Below are 19,151 nucleotides of genomic sequence, written 5' to 3' on the forward strand. Positions count from 1 at the left end.
TCCGCCGCAGAACTCCTGTAGGTGTCTGTAGGGGGTCGTATCTGATGTAAAGGCCGTGGTCTTCAGCAGTGGGTGATGGTGAAGTAATTAACACAAGCTGTAGTTAATGTAGTTAAGCCAGGATGTTATGCTTGTAATTAATACAGCACTGTAGAGTAAAGTAGGAGGCAAGGCCTCCTTCAACAACAGCTCCGAGAGGGCTGAACCCCATTTCAGCGGGATAACGCGCCCCGCCACACTGCATGGTCCCGCTGATGTGGCTGTGAGATGTGCGGCGAAGGCTCAATCCGACAGCTCGGTACTGGACTCCACTGCAGGTCAGGGCTGTCTTGGTGCTAGAGAGGGGGACCCGGGCGACATCAGGGCCGCTTTCTCCTGCTGTCCGCCAGGGTGGCGCCAAAGCTTTAACACGCACTTGCATTGCACGATCCAGGCGAACGTTACGATGAACTTTAACTTCATTCAACAGATGCAGAATGGAAAGAATTACCCAGACTTACACAATGCGTTCAGAATGTTTGAGTGTCATAAAAACAGACTTAACTTCACATAACTTCATGTCCACAGTATAATGAAACAAAACCCAGTCCAAAAGCTGGTGAAACGGGTGTTTCTCAGAATGAATTACTTCCCCAGACAACATATTGTTTATGAGCAAGATTCTTTAGTTGAGCTCTGTAGCAGTAAAACACGCAATGAAGGATTTTTTTTACAGTTTCCAACACAGCACACCACAAAAAAACACAGATTTCTCACAATAAAATTCTGATAAAAAAAGCACTATTCTGCACGTCACACAGTGTGGACAAGAATAAGTGTGAAATGTCCACAATCAGCACTCTTCAGGCACGACAGGGTCTCCTCTGAGGCTCGAAGTGACTCCAGGCTGCGCCATGATGCAGCTTCCTGCCTGACTGAGGAGGACATGCAGAGAGAAGACGCACGAACTTTACAAACCAAAAGAACTGCAAAGGAGCGGAATCATAATGAATTTTACCCTTCTTTTTCTGTCCTTCATCGTCCTCTGTGTCAAAGGTCATGGTGAGCAGCTTGAATTGGTTCTCTGTTCTTCCTTCACATCGAGCATTTTGGACCAGAGGTAGCTGGTTATGATCATATGGTGTGTGCTTTATTGGTTTAATGTGTAATGTAAGTGATTAGAAACACTCTCTGCTGGACATGTTACAAATGCTGACTGTAACGGCGATTTGGTTCATTTTCTCTAAAGACATTTTATTTTCTGTCTATCGGTGATGCCTGCATTTGTCAATAAATTCAGCCTTTGAGGTTTGTTGTATTATAATGGATGCCTCCATAATGCCATTATAACGGCTGTTTTTAAAAACAGATGTTTCAGATGTTTCATTTTGGCAAGACTCAGTTCATTTCCAGTGTCCTGAGTTCGATGGGGACAAGACCACAAAAAAGGAGCACAACAACCTCGTGGTTTTCAACGCAACGCACGAAAAAATCAAATTTTCAGAAAGTATCAAGGGCCAGTATTCCTGTGCTGATAAGACAGTTCAATTCTATGTCAAAGGAAAGGGTAAGGAACCGTCATCCCTGGTAATTATGAATATAAAAAATATATATATATTATAATGTGTTATTTGGTTGTTTACCCTGCATCCACAAGTGATGGGTTACTAACAAACGTGGTAATTTGAGAGTTTAAGTCGTTCTTTTACAGGGTGCCCAAACTGTTATGATCTAAATGCTACTTTCTTGGGTATCGTGATCGGGCTGGACCTGGCAGTCACCACGTTTCTCATGTTCATTGTGCACTACTTCGCCAAGGGCAGGTCTCCGTCCACGCCACAAAAAAGTAAGATGAGCATTTTCTTCATCCCACCTGCCTGTCTGTCCCAACGTTTTTTGCTTTTTAGAGCATCTGTTCCTCACAAAAATGTCTTCATTTCAACCTCCTGTGCTTCCATCCTGTTGACGATCCAAATTAGGCAATGAGTGGAATGAAAGCATCATGTCAGGAACATCAATTTCACATGTGACTGTTCTGTTATTTTGCTAAATTGCAGCACGTGGACAAAGGAACGCCCCACAGCCCCCCCGAGCCAGACTATCAGGTATCCCCGCCTTCAAAGCTCTGATGCTGGTGTGACTCCAGAAGGGTCAGGTGTGTGATTCTTCTCATTCTTCTTGTGACAGCCTCTGAACATTGGTTCGCGCAGCAGAGACACGTACGCAGCGGTGAACAGGATGGGCTAGAGGGCCAGGGACATCTTCATCTGATCTTCATCCGGGCTCCTCTACTGTGTAAAGATGTTTCATTTTCACGTGTTAAATGACGTGTTACTTCTAACTGTGTGAATTATGTATTTGAAATATGAGCTAAACAAATAAAGTCTTTTATGGTGTGATGCGTGGAAAATGTACAATGTAATTTTTGCGGTGGCGTGGACCTAAATCATCCACATCCGCGTCTGATTCACATTCTTCATCTGGCATCAAGTGAGAATGACTGCACCCCGCCTGGTTTATATTTGCGTATTTTCTTGATGGTAGATGGATTGTAGGGTTCAAGAGTCCTACAGGTTTTAAGCAGGTCCGCATTTGTACATCTTGTGTACAGCAGGTGTGGAATTGCTTCTGGGTGCCTGGTCGGAGTTCAAGAATGCGTCTCTTGTTTGGTTTAGATGGAGACCACAGAACATCAAGCTACCATGAAACACCCACTCAGGAAGGAGGTTTTCAGGTTCTCAAGACAATTCTTCTAGTAACGCCTGTGCCATTAATTGTCCTCTCTGTTAGTGTTCCAGACGAGGTAAACGGGGACATGGTGTCATAAGATGGCCTCCCTGCAGGCACTGAACTATTAGACCTGGCGATTAGCAGGTTTTACTTGGATCTAGTTCTGTGGAGCTTTTTTTGGCCCTGCAGACTGTTCAGCAGACACTGTTGTCTCAAAGACATTTGAGATCAAATCTCACTTCCTGTTTGTTTTTTCACCCGTGCATTCTTTCAAATTAAACATGATTCTGTAGAAATTAATTTTCTAAAATAAAAGTATTATTTATAAATCTGTTGATTTTACTGGAACAAATGTGATTTATTTTAAAGGGAGTGAATATTTTACATTTATCAGATTTATTTATTCGGCTTAGTAATGATACAATTTGAAGTGAATACATAAATGAAAAAAATAAACCTAGGTTAACAAAGACGTCCAGTTACAACTAACCACAATTAAATGACAACGATATCCAGGAAAAGAGTGAAAACTCAATGCTGAAATGGCTTAGATCCAAACATAAATCCAGAATTCTCTGTAGACAGGGGTCACACAAAGGATGTTACACGCTTTTCATTCTGGCCACAGAATCTATGCCAGTCACAATTAAAATATGTTGGGCTTCGTTGGTCTCCTAGATGAAGACATACGCATATGCAGGAGACTGACCAATCAGCACACAAGAAATCTGAGATGAGGTGGAACCCCAAAAGTTGTGAGAAAATGGAATGATTATTTAAAGCTGGTATTATCCATCTACAGCAACTTCGCAGTTATGAAAACAGAAAGATTTTCCATCAGGCCTAATTAGACCTTGTCTTTAAGCATGTTTAGTTGCTTACAAGTCATAAAATTAGCAGGTTGCATTGTTCTCAGGCATGAAAATTAAAATATACACAATATTATTTAAAAGTTTAGGGTCATATGCAAAATTCATTTTTTATCCATTAAAAAAAACATGAAATGGGTTTGAATAAAAAATAATCAAAATAGTATAATAAAAAATCATTAATATGATCTAGTTAAATCATCATAGCTATTTTAAGATGAAAAGAGGTTGTCTATAACAATGAATGAAACTTTTTAAATGACCGACCTGGGTTAACAAACACAGCATTCCACCAGAACCCAAGATGCAAGACTAATTGTTGTTCTAGTTCCATCATTCCATCTTTAACAGAAATTTCCAGCTACCAGAGTAGCTACCATTTACAACACAAACAATGACCCACTTGATGTCCTTTAAATGCACCAAAAACGTGTTCCCCCCAAATTTTGTATAATAACATTTAACATCATGGACACCAGTTACTGAAAATCACTGGTGATTGATCTTCTGCTGCACATCTTATTATTATATTATTATTGGAATGAAACTTGCAGGAAGATTGATTAACATTCCTACTGTCCAGTAGATTTTTACCCTCGTAGGTTGAAGAAAATCATAAATGTGGGGAAAGAAACAACTGAAATTTGTATATACCAGGCATTAACATTTAATATTTACATTTACAGCATTTATCAGACGCCCTTATCCAGAGCGACTTACAGTCAGTTGTTACTGATTGTGTTACACTACCACAGTTTAATGGATTTTATACTTATTCATTTTTATTTAAAATTAAGTTTAAAAATCACATGCAATGTCATTTGCTGCAGATATTTGGGGAAAATTGTCAGGTTAGGCGATGGTTATTTTTTCCTGATGTGCAGCTGGTCATAGTCAGAAGACTGGCCCTTTCTCAGTGGCTGAATGAACAGAAGTCAGCATTAGATTTTAATATTGCACATTGCCGCACGTATAATGTTATATATCACAATGTTAAATAATATCACATTTGATACATTATGTGCTGTGTTTTGAATATTTATCGTTTTAAGGAGTGAATATTAAGTGTAAACCTTTACCTGATACATGGAATCATTGGGAATTAGGTTTTGCCTGTCAGATGCTTGAGACACTGTGAGAGGGAGAGAAATTTTAAATAATGAAATAAACTATAATATAAATGTTAATATAATAAATTCATCATTAATTAATTTCCCAACCGCCTGAATAGACACATAATGAATATGGATTGTGTGAATTGTGTTTTATTATTCGGAAGGCTCCGACCTTTGCTTCCGGAAAAGGTTCGCTGGCTGGGCTGGGCTGCGATGCAGTACACAGACACTCCGATTAGGATGGTGGCGATGATGTTGCCCACGCAGATGCCCACCACGGCTGGAGTGTCCAACTCAATCATGTTCTCACCCGCTGAGTCAAATGAAACATACAATTAAAAAAACGCATCTAGAACTGTTTAACACAGCAATATTACGATAAATATTCATAACATGATAACATGGTGCTTACTACGGAATTTCACATGAATGATTTTGCTTAGCTCAGTCGTGCTGTGACGGCATTCATATTTTCCAGAATTTTCATCCTTGTATTCCAGTTTCATGGATTCTCAATCTGTTGCCCCGTCCAACTTCCCCCGTCACACTTCAGCATTAGCACATCACCATGTTCTTTCACCTCTATGTCCAACTTATCATCGTTCCCTTGGAACAGAAGTACAAACAGCAGTTCATAAGATTCTGTGTGTGTGTGTGTGTGTGTTGTTTTTTAAAGTCCCACACAAAAATTCATTCTTACCGGCTGTTATCCAGGCATGCATGCAAACAAGACCGAAGAGAATCGTCCACTTCATTGTTCGTTTTCTTTTTCTCCCTCCAAAGAAAGAGAGATGCGTGATGCGTGATGCCTGCCGATGTCACGCCGTCACCGTGTGCTGGTGGCCCTGCCACTCAGCAGCTCCTCACTTCTCAGCTGAAGAGGAAGTGTACGTGACTGGCTGGCCTTTCTCAGACTTTCATCAGGAGGGTGAAGGCCTACCTACGGTAGAATAACAGGATATCACCGAATGTGATAATAAAGCCCTCTACCTGGGTGTGTGGCTATGAATCTTTAATTTTACTCCAAAAACGGTGGAATCTAGATGATCTTTAGAAGTTTTATTTGGGGAACCTTTTTTAGTTTAATTTTTGGAAGTTTGGTGCCGGGCTGGCCGTGGTCCTGGAGAATCCTGAATGCAAGGTGCCGGGGGACGAATCCTGGCTGCTGAAAGAGGCGAAGTGACAGAGTGGAGCAGCGGCTTCCGGTGCGACGGCAGCAGGCCAGACCACAGCACCCTGCCTGCACCTGTTCCTGTCCACCAACACACACACCTGCACTCGCACCCCTGCGCCAACCCAGAACAATGACAAGTAAACCGCCAACGCCGCGTTGCAGCGGGAAATATTCATCACCAAAAGTTACTTTTCAGTGTTCCCAGTCAACAGAGTAGACATTTCATCACCCCTTCATTTCAGCCACACGCCGAACGCCGAGGCGCCCATCTCACTCATCACCACCGACAACGGGCTGCTCCGCACTTCCTTCCGCTGCAAAAAGAGCCGAGGAAAGGCACGAGGGTCTCGTAGTGCGCTTTATTTCATCTCTTACATGTACATACACGATATCATATGCATAGTTCATCTCTCACACACACACACAGATATACAAAGACTTTTTACGGGGGTATTCATGATAGATTTGTGTATTTAATATAAATATATGTATTATTTTTTTGCTCATAATGGACATTCTCTTAGGTTATACTAATATCACTGCATTATTCAAAGCGGCCCAAGCTCTGAGGTTTCGCCAAACACTGGTACAGAAAAGACACGGCGGCGTCTGAGGGCACAAGCACGGAGCTGCTTACATATGGACTGACACACAAGCTGGGGGGTGAAAATGAATATCGCGGGTGGCTGTTTCTGGATGATCACATGATCACGTGGGCTTTCCCCGCCAACTCGGACGTCTGGAGCTGACTCCGCGGGGTACAGTGAGTCAAAGCCAGATCTCGTCGCTGCTCACGCTGTTCACCTTGTAGATGTAGCCGACCATGGGGTACCGGGCAAAACCTGGGAAGACGCGTGCACATTGTAAAACCATGCTTCAAATTACACCAGGAGACATTTTTATTTGCCAGTTCCACCCTGACCTCTGGCGGCGTACACCAGCGAAAGATCCTCCTCCTCTTCATCAGCCTTCTTCTCCCCTGGATTCTGTTGGCTTCCTGACGTCCTGAAGACAAAGATTAGTGAACATTCAGAAACAACGTTGTAGAAAAATCATGGTATTCGGTGCATTTGAAAAATCATGGTATTAAGATACACCACCAATATTGCCACCGGGGATACACACCCTTACACAGGTGCTCACATCGTTCAGCTGCATGTGGAGGGTAAGGACATGTTTTCCCGGGGAAGATACACACTGTCGATCTGCACCTTGGGTGATTCGTTGCTGAAAGACACACAAAAGCACAAAAAGATTATCATATATAATATATAATTACTAAACTATATTACTAAACAGCAATGAACTGAAATGAGACTAAACTTATTTCAGACTATCATTGAAGAAGAGTCAAATGTGGTCTGACTAATTGTAAAAGTGTGAGACAAGCATCTTAGTTTTCAGTAAAGAATGGAAACCGTGAGATTTGGAAGGAGGTTCTGCTGCGAGTTCACGGATCATCTAATTACGCTGGACTTGGCCTCATAGAGTTTAAGATCTTACACCATTCATTTACACTAAGGTGCGGTTGTCTGTGTGGCCGATGTCAGCAGTCCTCTGCCAATATTATTCATATGTTCTGGCTTTGCCCTTCTTCACACCAGTACTGGACTGAGATATTTGACATGTTGACAGAATATGTGGGGAAAAGAGTAGAGCATACCCGCTTGGGACATTGTTCAGGGTTTTCTCCTCACCTCCTTCAAAGGGACGTGCTGGCCTTTAACTACATTACTGGCGAGAAGATTAATTACAACAAACAGGAAATGCTCTAAACCTCACAGCCAAATTCATTGGATACGAGATATTCTTTATTTTGTTAAACTGGAAAGGATGTGATTCTCACTTAAAGGGTTTTTTTCTCGATCTGGTTAGAGTAAGATATCCCTTCTGTTCCTGGGTGAAACAGTTTAATGTCTCGGTGGAGCTCTGCAGGGGTGGTTGTCATTTTTATTATTTTTTTTGTATAGGTTGATTGTGGGGGCAATTGTAGGCTGTTTTTTAGTGTAGTGTAGTATCTGTATGTATGTGTATATATGTGTGTGAATGTAGGTCTAAAAGAGTGGAAATGGTCAGATTTTTCTCACTGTTATTACCTTCATCTAAACCCGTTTGAACACCAGCATGCAGTGCATTTAGGTTTTTCATCCAAAAACAGTTTCTCTCATCTTACACTTGCCCTTTAAAAGTTCCACTCACCCCTCAAAAATAATATACATAAAACTGTCAACAAAAAGAACACTAGACATATTTTACAGCAAATCAGCATTTTTGAAACGTAACTGGCGCCCCCTGGTGTACACTGGTAAAAAAAAAACAACAACATAGAAATCATTCATCTGTACCTAAAGCACACATAAAACATGCATATTTTAGGCAGAGTCCCAATTTACCATTTTGCTTCTAGTGCAATCTCCACTGGCTCCTCTACAAGAAAAAAAACAAAAATGGCATTACACACAGACATGGTTTGTGGATTATTGTCTGCAATTATAGTATACAGTGGTCAGCTGATCATGAATGGATCGCCAATCAGTCTCACCAAATCTTTCCCCTTGCCCTTATGTAGCAAGCAAAGCACAATGAGAGTGAGTATGAGCAGCGTGACGAAGCCCAACACCCCCCCGTCACGATTCCCAGTACTGGGACCTCCACTCGGGACTGAAGGAATTCTGGGAAATAAAAGACGGTTCAATGTGGAGGGTCACGAAACAAAATCCTGTCCGCACCCGATTGACTGAAGGTTACCTGAGAGGGTCAGGTTGGTCTGTGCAGCACCGATGCTGTTGCTGGCATTTACAGACACATTCCCGGCCAGGCTGTTGGGTGTGACCCCGCAGCGTGTGATTGGACAGCCACGGGTAGTTCTGCGAGTCCAGGATGAGGAAATCGGAGGCGTTGGCCACCGGGTGACCGGATTGGTCGATCCAGGTGATAGTGGCAGGGGGATTGGAGCGAACCAACGCAAAGAGCACCAAGGAGAGGCCAGGGTCAGATGTTTCACTGTAGTGAGCGTCCACTCGCAGAATCTCAGGCTGGACTACAGGGGAAGGAAAGACGGTATTTATTAATAAGAGGTCGCTCTGGATAGGGCGTCTGAGTAAGTGCAGTAAACACCAATCTACAGTTGAAGGCCAGTGTCTGACAAGAATCACTGCTGATTTAGAAGTGGAACATTGGGTTTGTATTGGAAGGAGTGGTCAACCACCCTTCCATAACGCCCTCTGGGCGTTATTAAAATTTGCGAGGTAAGGAACGATACTGCGTAGGGCTGCACGATATTGGGAAAATATGCGATATGGAATATTGTTGTTGAATATTGCAATAACGATATTTCTTGTGATATAACATTTCCCTAGAGAAATGCTTTTAAAATTATTATCATTATTATTATTATTAGCTATTAACATTTTTTTTATATATGTAATGATCATAGTGAAATAAACAGGTAATATATATTCATCTGATCTAATTAAATCTAATTCAGGCTAAAAAGAAACAATATGTCAAGGAAGTTGCAAATATTTAGACTTCAAAACATTATGAATGACTTAAAACCCTCAGCAGATATTCTGATTTTTTGTTTGCTGTTACCATAGACCTGCCAACACAATATGAATTGCTTTCAAATATTATTTTATATTTACATGTAACCATACACTCATCAAGAGTGTCTTAAAACAAGAGCATCTTTTAAACAAAATTTCCTGGCCTTCCCTGTTTTTTTTATATATATATAAAAATATTATTAAAAAATGAAATAAGAAAATACTATTAAGCAAAGTGTACAGGCCTTAAATAAATTGGTATGTAGTGGAAACATATTGCCAAAATCCACATAAAAAAAATGTATATTAACATAACATGGCCCAGTCTAGCCAATTACATTATATCACCTACTTGGGAGGCGGGTATAAAGATCTGATTGGTCAAATTTGGACACACAAATGCTTGGCACATAAATTAATGCTGCGTCCGAAATCGCATACTACGTGGAGGAGACGCAGGAATCCCACATTTTCTACCGAGGGTGGCTGGTCACTCCGTGCAATGTATGCGATAATTCTCTCGTCTTGCAAGAGTTTGCTGCTGCGGCCACTCAGCGCCTGTGATTAACCCCTTACATGCCGCTCAAACACAGACATTTCTCAGGCCGTGGTATCGGTCCCCAGTATTTTCACATACAATATATTGTGTGGCGGCGGAGCCCGGCCAATGAGTTGGGACCAGCATGCCTTGCCGACGGGACGGGCGCGCCCGGGGACTGCAATTGGTTAACCATGTTACAGGTGAATGTGTTCTGTTGGGGTTCAGGATGTGTGTGTTATGGGGATTTAATGCAGCGCCTGCAAGGGGAGAAACTTTACACCGGGATGTAGTTGTGTAGGTCTGGAGGAGAAGAAGAGAACAATACTGATACTGAGTCTCTGACAGCTGCGCTTGGACCCGCTTTGAGGCAAAAACTGATTTATCCTCTAGAAATCTTAATAAACACACACTTTACAGCTACTTAAATTTGAATGAAGATCCTTCTAAATTTGTAGTTTTTATTCTTTCTCATTGAAATGACGAATACTGAAAATCTACCAGCATGGTCAAAGCACTAAATACAAAGTGATATGAGGTCTTAATTACATCTTAACAAAGAAAACCTTAGAATTAACAGCATTTCAAGGTAAAAATTCAGCAGCCTGATAAGGGCCACATAATTAAAATTGAGCCCTCTGGTTATTTATTATGATATTTCATCATGACATCATTTTGTAGTATATACAGTACAGGCCAAAAGTTTGGACACACCTTCTCATTCAATGTGTTTTCTTTATTTTCATGACCATTTACGTTGGTAGATTCTCACTGAAGGCATCAAAACTATGAATGAACACATAACACATGTTATGTACTTAACAAAAAAATAACTAAAAACATGTTTTATATTCTAGTTTCTTTGCTCTGATTACTGCTTTGCACACTCTTGGCTTTCTCTCAATGATCTTCAAGAGGTCGTCACCTGAAATGCTTTTCCAACAGTCTTGAAGGAGTTCCCAGAGGTCTTAAGTACTTGTTGGCCCCTTTACCTTCACTCTGAGGTCCAGGTCACCTCAAACCATCTGGACTGGGTTCAGGTCCGGTGACTGTGGAGGCCAGGTCTCCACTTTTTGTTAAGTACATAACTCCACGTGTTCATTCATAGTTTTGATGCCTTCAGTGAGAATCTACCAACGTAAATGGTCATGAAAATAAAGAAATCACATTGAATGAGAAGGTGTCCAAAATTTTGGCCTGTACTGCATTTTAACCAGATGAATGTAAAGAGGTCCCGGTATGGCATGGAAGTCGACTCACACTGCACGTTGAGGGTGACGGTGGCGTTATAGCTCTCGCCACTCTGGGGATTGGAGGCCACACACACCAGTTCCCGGTCCCACTTGCGGGCACGCAGGGAGAGCGTGCTGTTGCGCTGTGGGTCCTGCTTCAGCACCCGCGACTGCTTCCTGGACTTGGCCGCCGGGCGAACGCTGCCCTCGTCCCGCGGCTGGCTCTGCTTCTCTCCGTTGAGGTACCAGGTCAGAAGCGTCGGGGCGTCGGGGCTCCAGCTGTCCACCTGGCACCTGAACTGCCGGGTTTTGTTCTCCTGCAGCGTCACCACCGAGCGATGCTGCCCATCGATTTTGGGGGGCCGCTCGATCGCGCCTGGGGTTTTTGGACAAATGCACACGGCGTCTGCTATTTCCCCCACAAACGCATGGCATTTTATTAAACACAGCATGGGACCAAACAGAGCATGGGACCTCACCTGTCCATGCCCAGGTGAGCGTGTGCAGGAGCAGGAGGCTGAAACCAGGGCCCTGCTTCAGACGCACACGTCTCATTGTGCACCAGCCTGCAGAGAAACGAGCAAAAACACTCAGACGGCAGAACCAAACGTGCGGGGACGATGTGCAGAAACACGAACGCATTTTTCTTTTTTTTTTTTTGGACACGAGCAGCATGCGGAAGCGTCACAACAGCACGGCCTTCTGGACGCAGAACTTTCCCGTCGGATTTGGCGAGATGCCTGCGCCGAGCAGCGGACCAATGGCCGGGGCTCGTTCAAAATGCAGCATCCCTGTAATGGGCCACCAGGCTCCGGTCCAATTCTGCGGCCAGATGCATGATGCAGATGCATGCACACAAACAAAAAACACGCGTGGGTTTCCCCATCAAACCAGGACTGGCGCGCTGGCTGTCAATCGGTCAATCAATCGTGGGGGCATCAGCGCTTCAGCTCAGCCGCAGTCAGTCCCGGCTGCCGCGGAGGTTTTATCGACGGAGATTCGGAGGCTGGCGGCCGGTCCCCGAAGACCCAGGGATCATGCGCGTCACGTCCCGGCATCGCGGACAGGAGGCGCATACGTGCGGCGCGGTCCCGTCGGGGACTTCCGTCACGGGGACACAGACACGGCACTTCCATCAAAGGCAACAAAAAAAAAAAAAAAAGGAAAACGATGCATTCAAATGTCTTTTTTAAAAGCCCGCCAGCATCCTGTACTTGACTGTAACAATGAGCATGCGCAAAACACCCCTCCATCCCCGGCGCGTCCAAGGGGAGAGGCCTCGTGTGAAAGATACCTACAGCAGGTGGGGGTCACACGACGATCCCTCTCGCGGTCTTTCTCTCACACACACGCGCGGTGCGGTAATTTCGGTCCCCCGGAGCGGCGCGCATCACGTCCCAGGAAGTGTTACCTCGGCACCGGCGGCAGCTGGAGGTGAAACTCGAGCCGCTGTCGCTCGGTGCATTCTGGGATGCTCGGGACAGTCCCCTCCTTGGCTTTGTGGAACACGCACGCACACACACACACGCACACGCACACACACTCTGCAGCTTGTCGCGCTTACCGGCGACAGCGGGCAGTCATGCCGTCGCCAGTCAGAAGGGGCGGGGCGAGGAAAGAGGCGTGGCGGAGGGAGAGGGATGGTGTCACCAGGAGAGAGGGGTGGGACTTTCAATTTTCGCGTTTCGCTCAAACCTTAAACTCTGTTTTGCGGCCGTCGGCCGGATCGGTCAGGCGAAAGCAGTCGAGGGCAGAGGCTGCGACGAGTGATCGCGCCCACGACGAGACACGCCCCCATCGAGGCAAGACACGCCCCCATCGGGGCAAGACACGCCCGTCGAGATTTAATCATGGAAGAGGGCTACGAAGCTTCTATGAAACGGTCGAAAAATACCAGGTTCCTCGAAAAAGTTCAGTTAACAAAAAAAAAAGAATTTTAACAAATAAATGTCAGAACAAAACCCAGAAGAATATTATTCCATACAACAAAACGCGTACATCTTGAACCAATTACTCAATTATCCCATGGACAAATAATTGAAGTCCTTAAAGTCCACGCTGATCCCTTCATGCCATTTAAATGATAACACATGACTTTGTTAAACTTTAACTTAGTTCTTTATTTATATATTTATTTATTCATCTCAGTTTGGTTTGAATTCTTTTTTATGTTTTAAATCATTTGTTGCACTTTAGTACTTTTTGTACTCAAAAAAAAGAAAAGGGGGGGGAAAAAAAAGGGGGGGGGGGAGAGGAGACAGATGAAAACAATAAAAAAAAGTAAAAGAAAAAGAGACAAGCTGCTGAGAAGAGGGCTGGTGTACAGAGAGGAGAACAAGGAAATAAGACAAGAAATTCATGACGTCAAAGAGTAACATGGCCTCTCGTCAGCTGTCACGGCAAGCGCATGGGCCAAGAGACCAGCATGCAACTGGGAGAACTGGGACCCACGTTGACCTCCACAATGGCGCCACGCCATCATGTCATCATGACTGTTTGTCAGCTGATCACTGTACATACAGTACTGCATGGGGGGGGTGGGGGGCAAGAAACACAGGCAGCGGTTTCTTCTCCGGTTTCTTTCCTAAACTTCAAGTCTCTGAATAAAAAGCCGTCGCTCCAGTGTTCCAGGGTGAAGCGCAGCGAAGTCTATTTTCTCTTCCGAGTCTGGAGGGGGAGGGAGGCGAGCGAGCAGTCAGTCTGTCTTTGCCCATTTTTTTTTTTTTTTTTTTTTAATTGAAGGGGGGTGGGACAGTGATCTGAATACAGGGGCCTGCAGTGGAGCTGTGTGTCCAGAGCAGAGCACGCCGTCGGCAGACACTCAGGGGGGAAAGGATGGAGATGGTGGAGGATTGTGGGAGGCGGTGATTTGGAGCACTCGAATGTCACATTTACACACCCCGATATGCATCAGTTTTCACACCAAAATCATTCACTCCTCAACATGGAAGCAGCAACCAAATAAACAAAAATGACAATGGAGAAAAAAAAAAAAAAAAAAGCTCTTCAAGTTATCAATAAAACCCCAGAACTTATCTCTGCCCCCCGCTATCCTCTTTTGGCTAAGAACCTCAGTATTCAGAGAAAATATGACATCAGAAAATACAAATAATAACAACAGCGATATAAAAATAGCCTCCCTGGCACCTCCACATAAAATAAAACGTACAAAAAAAAGCTTTGATACAGAAATTGGTTTTGCACTCTATGCATGGCATTGCTGTACAGGAAACGGGAAAGAATGTTATAACTACCCACAATGCCACAAACGGTCACCGACACAAAAGAGGGGGCAAGGGAGCGAGAGAAAAGAAGAGAGCAGATGGAATGAAGTACATGGATGAATTCATGAATGCATGAATGAATGAATGAATGAGGAAAATAAGGACAACTGTAAAATAATACAGGACTGAACACCGAAAAATGAAGAAAATCTAAGAACAGGAAAAAGGAACAGAACCAAAAGTGCAGAATTACATACGCGAAAAAAACGCTGTCTTCCTTGCAACACAGAACTGTTATTTCTCTTTTAATAAGAATAATATTAATAATATTAATAATCAGTATAATTATAATAACAATAAAAGTCATTTTACATAAACAGTAATAACAATAAAAGTAACAATAATGATAAGTCCTACATGAACATTAGCCGTAAAAATGCCTTTATAAAAATTAAAAGAAAGAATGATGAAAACAAAAACAAACCAAAAAAGGTACGAGAGCTGGTTGTCCTGTGCAGTTTTGATGTCACTGAGCTCCACTGGGATTTGAGAGTGCACCCTGGGCCTATAATCTCGCAACCCACCCTGCCAGCCAAATGGAATGGGTCGCTCCAAAAGGGCTTCAAAGGCTCCTTGATCACAGCCCACGCTGGAATGATCCACTGGAACACAGAAGAGGGGGGCAGAGCAGCCTCCCTCATCCCGTGCACAGGATTTGCATGAATACTTTGGGTTGTCTGTGTTAATGTATGGTTTGTATGTGAACAGTGTGTTGTCTGTATGTGTATGTGAGTGATTCATGTATGCCTTGAACATTGAGGTGTATGAGTGTGTTGCTATGGCAACAGTTTAGAGTAGGGGGGGAGGGCAGAGGTGGCCGATAGAGTGAGGGGAAGGGCAGAAGGAGGGCCAGAGGAGGAAGCGAATGGGGGTGGAGGTAGGAGGAACCACCCAGCATTTATCCAATCAGATGGAAGAGCAAATGAGGAGGACAGCCAATGGCGGCAACTGCTTGGTGGATGTGCAGAGGAAGGCGGGCAACTTGACCCCTCCTCCACCCATTCCCCTCAACCTCTGCTGCAGCCTCCCTGACCCCCAGGGCTGACAGCTCCCCCTCCAGACAGACAATGGCGGTTTGGCATGATGCTGCTCAACACAGGTGGCTGATATGGACCTTTATACAATGTAGCAGCCCCTGGGGAAAGAGGACACACAATACACTTTAAACACTCCCACAGCAAGAGCACAGCACATACAACCTGCAAGTTCCACCAAAGAAATCCAGAGGAGAGTTTGTATAAAAAAAAAAAAAAAACTATTCCTTATGAGCAACTGAGGGAAATTGTTACTTTCAACATCTACGTGATTAAATGCAGTTTGCATTTAATTTAATTAACAATGAAATGACATAGTAGCTGAAGAGCCAAAGAACTCCCTGATGACTTTTAAGAATGGCAAATGTTCGAGTTAAGAATTTAGTTTAGCAACTGGAACAGACTGCAGGAACTGCAGTGTCAGAGTGTGAATTTAAAAAGTGAGTCAATAACTAATAATATTTATATTATTATAAAAAAAAAAAAAAAACCTTTACACTGACTCGGCAGCTATAGGGATTTTTACCCTCCCACAAAACACAGATGGCGGTGTAAAAAGACGCCCTCTGAAAAGGCAGAAGGGGAACCCACCTGTGTTAGACCCCTGCCTGCTCCATGCTGTACTGCAGGTCGGGGGGCTTGTAGCTTAGAAGCATGTCGCTGGTGCAGGAGGAGGGGTAGCATGCTGCAGAGTGGAGCTCACCTTCCACATCACACACTGCAACATGACGGAGGCAGCTCAGCACAGGGTTCTTTTTAAGTGTATGCACTGTGGACACTGTTGGGTGTGTGTGTGTGTGTGTGTGTGTGTGTTTCTCCAACCTGATTCCTCCTTTTGGTGCAGCTGCTGGCTTCCGGTCAGAGATGATTGGCTGAGGATATCTGACATGCGGGCAGAGCTCAGTGCCTTCCCAGCCAATAGACTCATTCCTGACATGGGCTCCGCCTGGTCCTGCAGAGACGGAGTATGGCCGATTAGAGGCACGTTCAAAACTCAACCACCAGAGGGAACTATTGCTCCAAAAAATAACAGTAAGCAGTGGCGTAAAACAAGTTAACTGGTTTCAGTGCACCTTTTCAAACATGAATAAATATGGCCTATACAGAAAACTTAAGCCACACGTAAAACACACATAAGCGTCGTCGCAGGTCTGAATGGTGTGATGGCGTTGCAGGGTACCACGGGCCCGATACCCATCTCCCTGAGGCACCCGGGTTCCGTAGCCGACACCGTTGTGGTCAGGGCTCCCCATCGCTTGTCCAGGGGTACAACAGTCAACATGCTCACTTCCAGGTTCTGAGGGTTCAGAGAAAAGGACGCAACACATTAGCCACCAGCAACTGTACAGTTTTCTCAACATGATGGTGTGAACATTTACCACAACTTTGCCTCAATCAGAGAGGTCAACATGCTGTTCTTAACAGAATTCAGCCTCAGATGTCACTACAGTTGCATGCAAACCATTTGGGCACCCTTGTCTGTTTCTGTGAATAGTGAGAGCAGAATTTGAATGATTGGCAAAAACTTTATTTACAGATACAAATGAATGGGCCTGAACCTGACATGTGAATGTGAAGTGATAGTCATTGTGATACACAGCACAGCACACGGCGACACAACGAAAAGTGTCCTCTGCTTTTAACCATCACCCTTTTTTTATATATAAACATGGTGTTTATAAGCTGTGATACTTGGGCGGTCTTATTAAATGCTGAACATGTATTTTACATAGACATACAGTACAGGCCAGATGTTTGGACACACCTTCTCATAACTAGTTTTGATACCTTCAGTGAGAATCTACCAATGTAAATGGTCATGGAAATAAAGAAAACACATTGAAATAGAAGGTGTGTCCAAACATTTGGCCTGTACTGTGTGTGTGTGTGTGTGTGTGAATATCACAGCTTATAAACACTAGCCAGAGCATTTCAGGCTAACTCGGCAGACTTTAGACCAATCAGTCCTTGAAATTGTTTTAAATGGTATTCCTTTTGCTTTTTCCATCCTAAAATTGTACAAACAAAAATAACGCACAAATCTTATACAAATGGTGAAAGGGAATATGTATCCTTTAACTTTAAGCCTTTTGGCGATCCGTTCTGCTCTTATAATCATTCACAGCAAGACATCTTAAGGAACTTAAGCAACTTGCCACAGTAGTAATACAATAGATAAAATCTAATTCTATATTGTTTACAAGTGGCATGTTCAAATTAGGAGAAAACTGGATATGTGGTATATACGATTTTATATGGCAGCACAAATAATATTCTAGCTGCAAGAACATTCTAATGAACAAGAACATTTTGTTAGAAGACTATTATGTAAGTGATACAGAGAGAACGCCATTTCTTTTACTGGCAGATACTCCAGCTGGGCTTAGAACAAGTCTGTTCTATAAGCTCAGTTACCTCTGGTGGAGGTGCCACTCCTCATATAAGTGTGTCTGTGCGTGCTGGAGCTGTAAGGTGGGGTGCTCCCTCGTGGTGGCCCCAGCATGTCATGGCCCTCAGGGGACACCTTGGCCAGCAGACCCTCGTGGTAGCCCGGCAACTCGTCCTCCTCCATGCTTTCAGAGTGGGGAAGCGTTGGGGGCGGGCAGTCCGCCGATGGGATCTGCAGGAGTGGGTGGTAGTGTCGGCCCACAGGCTGGCCGGGGGGCGGCTCCAGTAGCTCTTCCTGGCTGATCTGACGCAGCAGCAGCAGCTCACTGTAGTCCTGGGGGGCGTTGGGAGGTGTGGGCGGGGTTAGTCGAGGGCTTTGCCGCTTCAGCAGGGCAGCGAGTTCCTGGGGGTAGGCGGGGGTCACCATGGCCGGTCAGAGAATGGCGGGGAGACAGGAGGCCCTGGAGCGTGGGAGTGACGTGCTGTGCCGGCCGCGGATAATCCAGGGGTGTGGGGGAGAGCAGAGCTTGCTGCAGTGCAGAGGGGTTGCCATAGGTGCCCACGGGAGCACTGTTACCCCCACCCTGATAGCCCTCCATGCCGGGCACTTTCAGAGATGCACCCTGCAGATAAGGGTTGTAGGTCCCCACTACTGAAGGCCCTGTGGCCCCTCGGTTCCCTTCCCCAAAGAGGTGCGGGTTAAACTGCGACTGGTCATACGCAGACGAGCACTGAAAGCGGCTCAGGCTGCGGCTGTGGGAGCAGGGAGAGAAATGTCGTTGGACAATTATCCTCAGTAATAATTACTACGAGGCTGCTATGTTTTAAATGACGGCATTTGACACTGGAAAACTGAGCTAAACATGAAAAACATATGGCAAAATAAATGACATGCAGGGGAATTGTGCAACATGAGGTGCAAACACAGTGGTTTATAGAAAGGAAAGGGTGGGGTAAGGGCAGATTTCCTCTATATGGGCCCGAAAAGGTGTCCACCCCAGGACAGGATCTGCGTTCTGCATTATAACCAACACATCAATCATTTTTATCCTAGGTGATCTTAATACTCACCAAAAAGGGTTTCTAAAAAAATAAGATGCTCAAACAGAACATGAACCACATTTTGGTGAATATATCTATATGGGTAAATACATCTACTAGGTTCTGAGTCGGCATAATCTCTAAGATCTCTACTTCTACTGAACTTCCGTCTTGTGACTTACAGTGCTTTTATCTAGAGGTAGCATCACCAGAATAGAT

The 19,151-nt window shown here is 44.3% G+C and overlaps 3 protein-coding genes and 1 pseudogene across 3 annotated transcripts; 1 reads left to right on the top strand and 3 right to left on the bottom strand.

The window, feature by feature from the left end:
• Positions 1 to 881: 881 nt before the first annotated feature.
• On the top strand, positions 882 to 2,829 carry LOC114802192 (T-cell surface glycoprotein CD3 epsilon chain-like). Its single transcript, XM_029000894.1, has 6 exons — positions 882 to 1,041; positions 1,349 to 1,546; positions 1,691 to 1,893; positions 2,037 to 2,084; positions 2,167 to 2,274; positions 2,591 to 2,829. Exons 1-5 carry the CDS (start codon positions 987 to 989, stop codon positions 2,224 to 2,226), a joined length of 564 nt encoding a protein of 187 aa, XP_028856727.1. The 5' UTR covers positions 882 to 986; the 3' UTR covers positions 2,227 to 2,274; positions 2,591 to 2,829.
• Positions 2,830 to 4,383: 1,554 nt separating this feature from the next.
• On the bottom strand, positions 4,384 to 5,199 carry LOC114802080 (T-cell surface glycoprotein CD3 delta chain-like). Its single transcript, XM_029000731.1, has 4 exons — positions 5,106 to 5,199; positions 4,866 to 5,006; positions 4,658 to 4,710; positions 4,384 to 4,498 (listed from the first exon to the last, which is right to left on the bottom strand). The coding sequence occupies exons 1-4, from the start codon at positions 5,197 to 5,199 to the stop codon at positions 4,442 to 4,444; spliced, it is 345 nt and encodes a 114-aa protein (XP_028856564.1). The 3' UTR covers positions 4,384 to 4,441.
• LOC114802193 (transmembrane protein 25-like) lies at positions 5,200 to 12,779 on the bottom strand (annotated as a pseudogene).
• Positions 12,780 to 14,224: 1,445 nt separating this feature from the next.
• On the bottom strand, positions 14,225 to 18,291 carry LOC114801605 (serine/threonine-protein kinase SIK3 homolog). The gene is made up of 5 exons (XM_028999679.1): positions 17,919 to 18,291; positions 16,637 to 16,800; positions 16,326 to 16,455; positions 16,095 to 16,221; positions 14,225 to 15,604 (listed from the first exon to the last, which is right to left on the bottom strand). Exons 1-4 carry the CDS (start codon positions 18,073 to 18,075, stop codon positions 16,100 to 16,102), a joined length of 573 nt encoding a protein of 190 aa, XP_028855512.1. The 5' UTR covers positions 18,076 to 18,291; the 3' UTR covers positions 14,225 to 15,604; positions 16,095 to 16,099.
• Between the last annotated feature and the right edge of the window lie 860 nt (positions 18,292 to 19,151).

Source organism: Denticeps clupeoides, chromosome 13, assembly GCF_900700375.1.
Source record: "Denticeps clupeoides chromosome 13, fDenClu1.1, whole genome shotgun sequence".
NCBI classification, from domain to species: Eukaryota; Metazoa; Chordata; class Actinopteri; order Clupeiformes; family Denticipitidae; genus Denticeps; species Denticeps clupeoides.

Excerpts from the sequence above, each read along its gene's own strand:
- LOC114802192 (XM_029000894.1), top strand. The coding sequence starts at position 987 with ATGAATTTTACCCTTCTTTTTCTGTCCTTCATCGTCCTCTGTGTCAAA. Across the intron at positions 1,894-2,036 it reads TTTTGCTTTTTAGAGCATCT|CACGTGGACAAAGGAACGCC; the intron begins GTTCCTCACAAA and ends GCTAAATTGCAG. Across the intron at positions 2,085-2,166 it reads CCCCCGAGCCAGACTATCAG|CCTCTGAACATTGGTTCGCG; the intron begins GTATCCCCGCCT and ends TTCTTGTGACAG.
- LOC114801605 (XM_028999679.1), bottom strand. The coding sequence starts at position 18,075 with ATGGAGGAGGACGAGTTGCCGGGCTACCACGAGGGTCTGCTGGCCAAG. Across the intron at positions 16,801-17,918 it reads GAGTGGCACCTCCACCAGAG|AACCTGGAAGTGAGCATGTT; the intron begins GTAACTGAGCTT and ends CTGAACCCTCAG. Across the intron at positions 16,222-16,325 it reads GCACCAAAAGGAGGAATCAG|TGTGTGATGTGGAAGGTGAG; the intron begins GTTGGAGAAACA and ends GTCATGTTGCAG.
- LOC114802080 (XM_029000731.1), bottom strand. The coding sequence starts at position 5,199 with ATGAAACTGGAATACAAGGATGAAAATTCTGGAAAATATGAATGCCGT. Across the intron at positions 5,007-5,105 it reads CATTCATGTGAAATTCCGTA|CGGGTGAGAACATGATTGAG; the intron begins GTAAGCACCATG and ends CATTTGACTCAG. Across the intron at positions 4,499-4,657 it reads CCAATGATTCCATGTATCAG|CCACTGAGAAAGGGCCAGTC; the intron begins GTAAAGGTTTAC and ends CTGTTCATTCAG.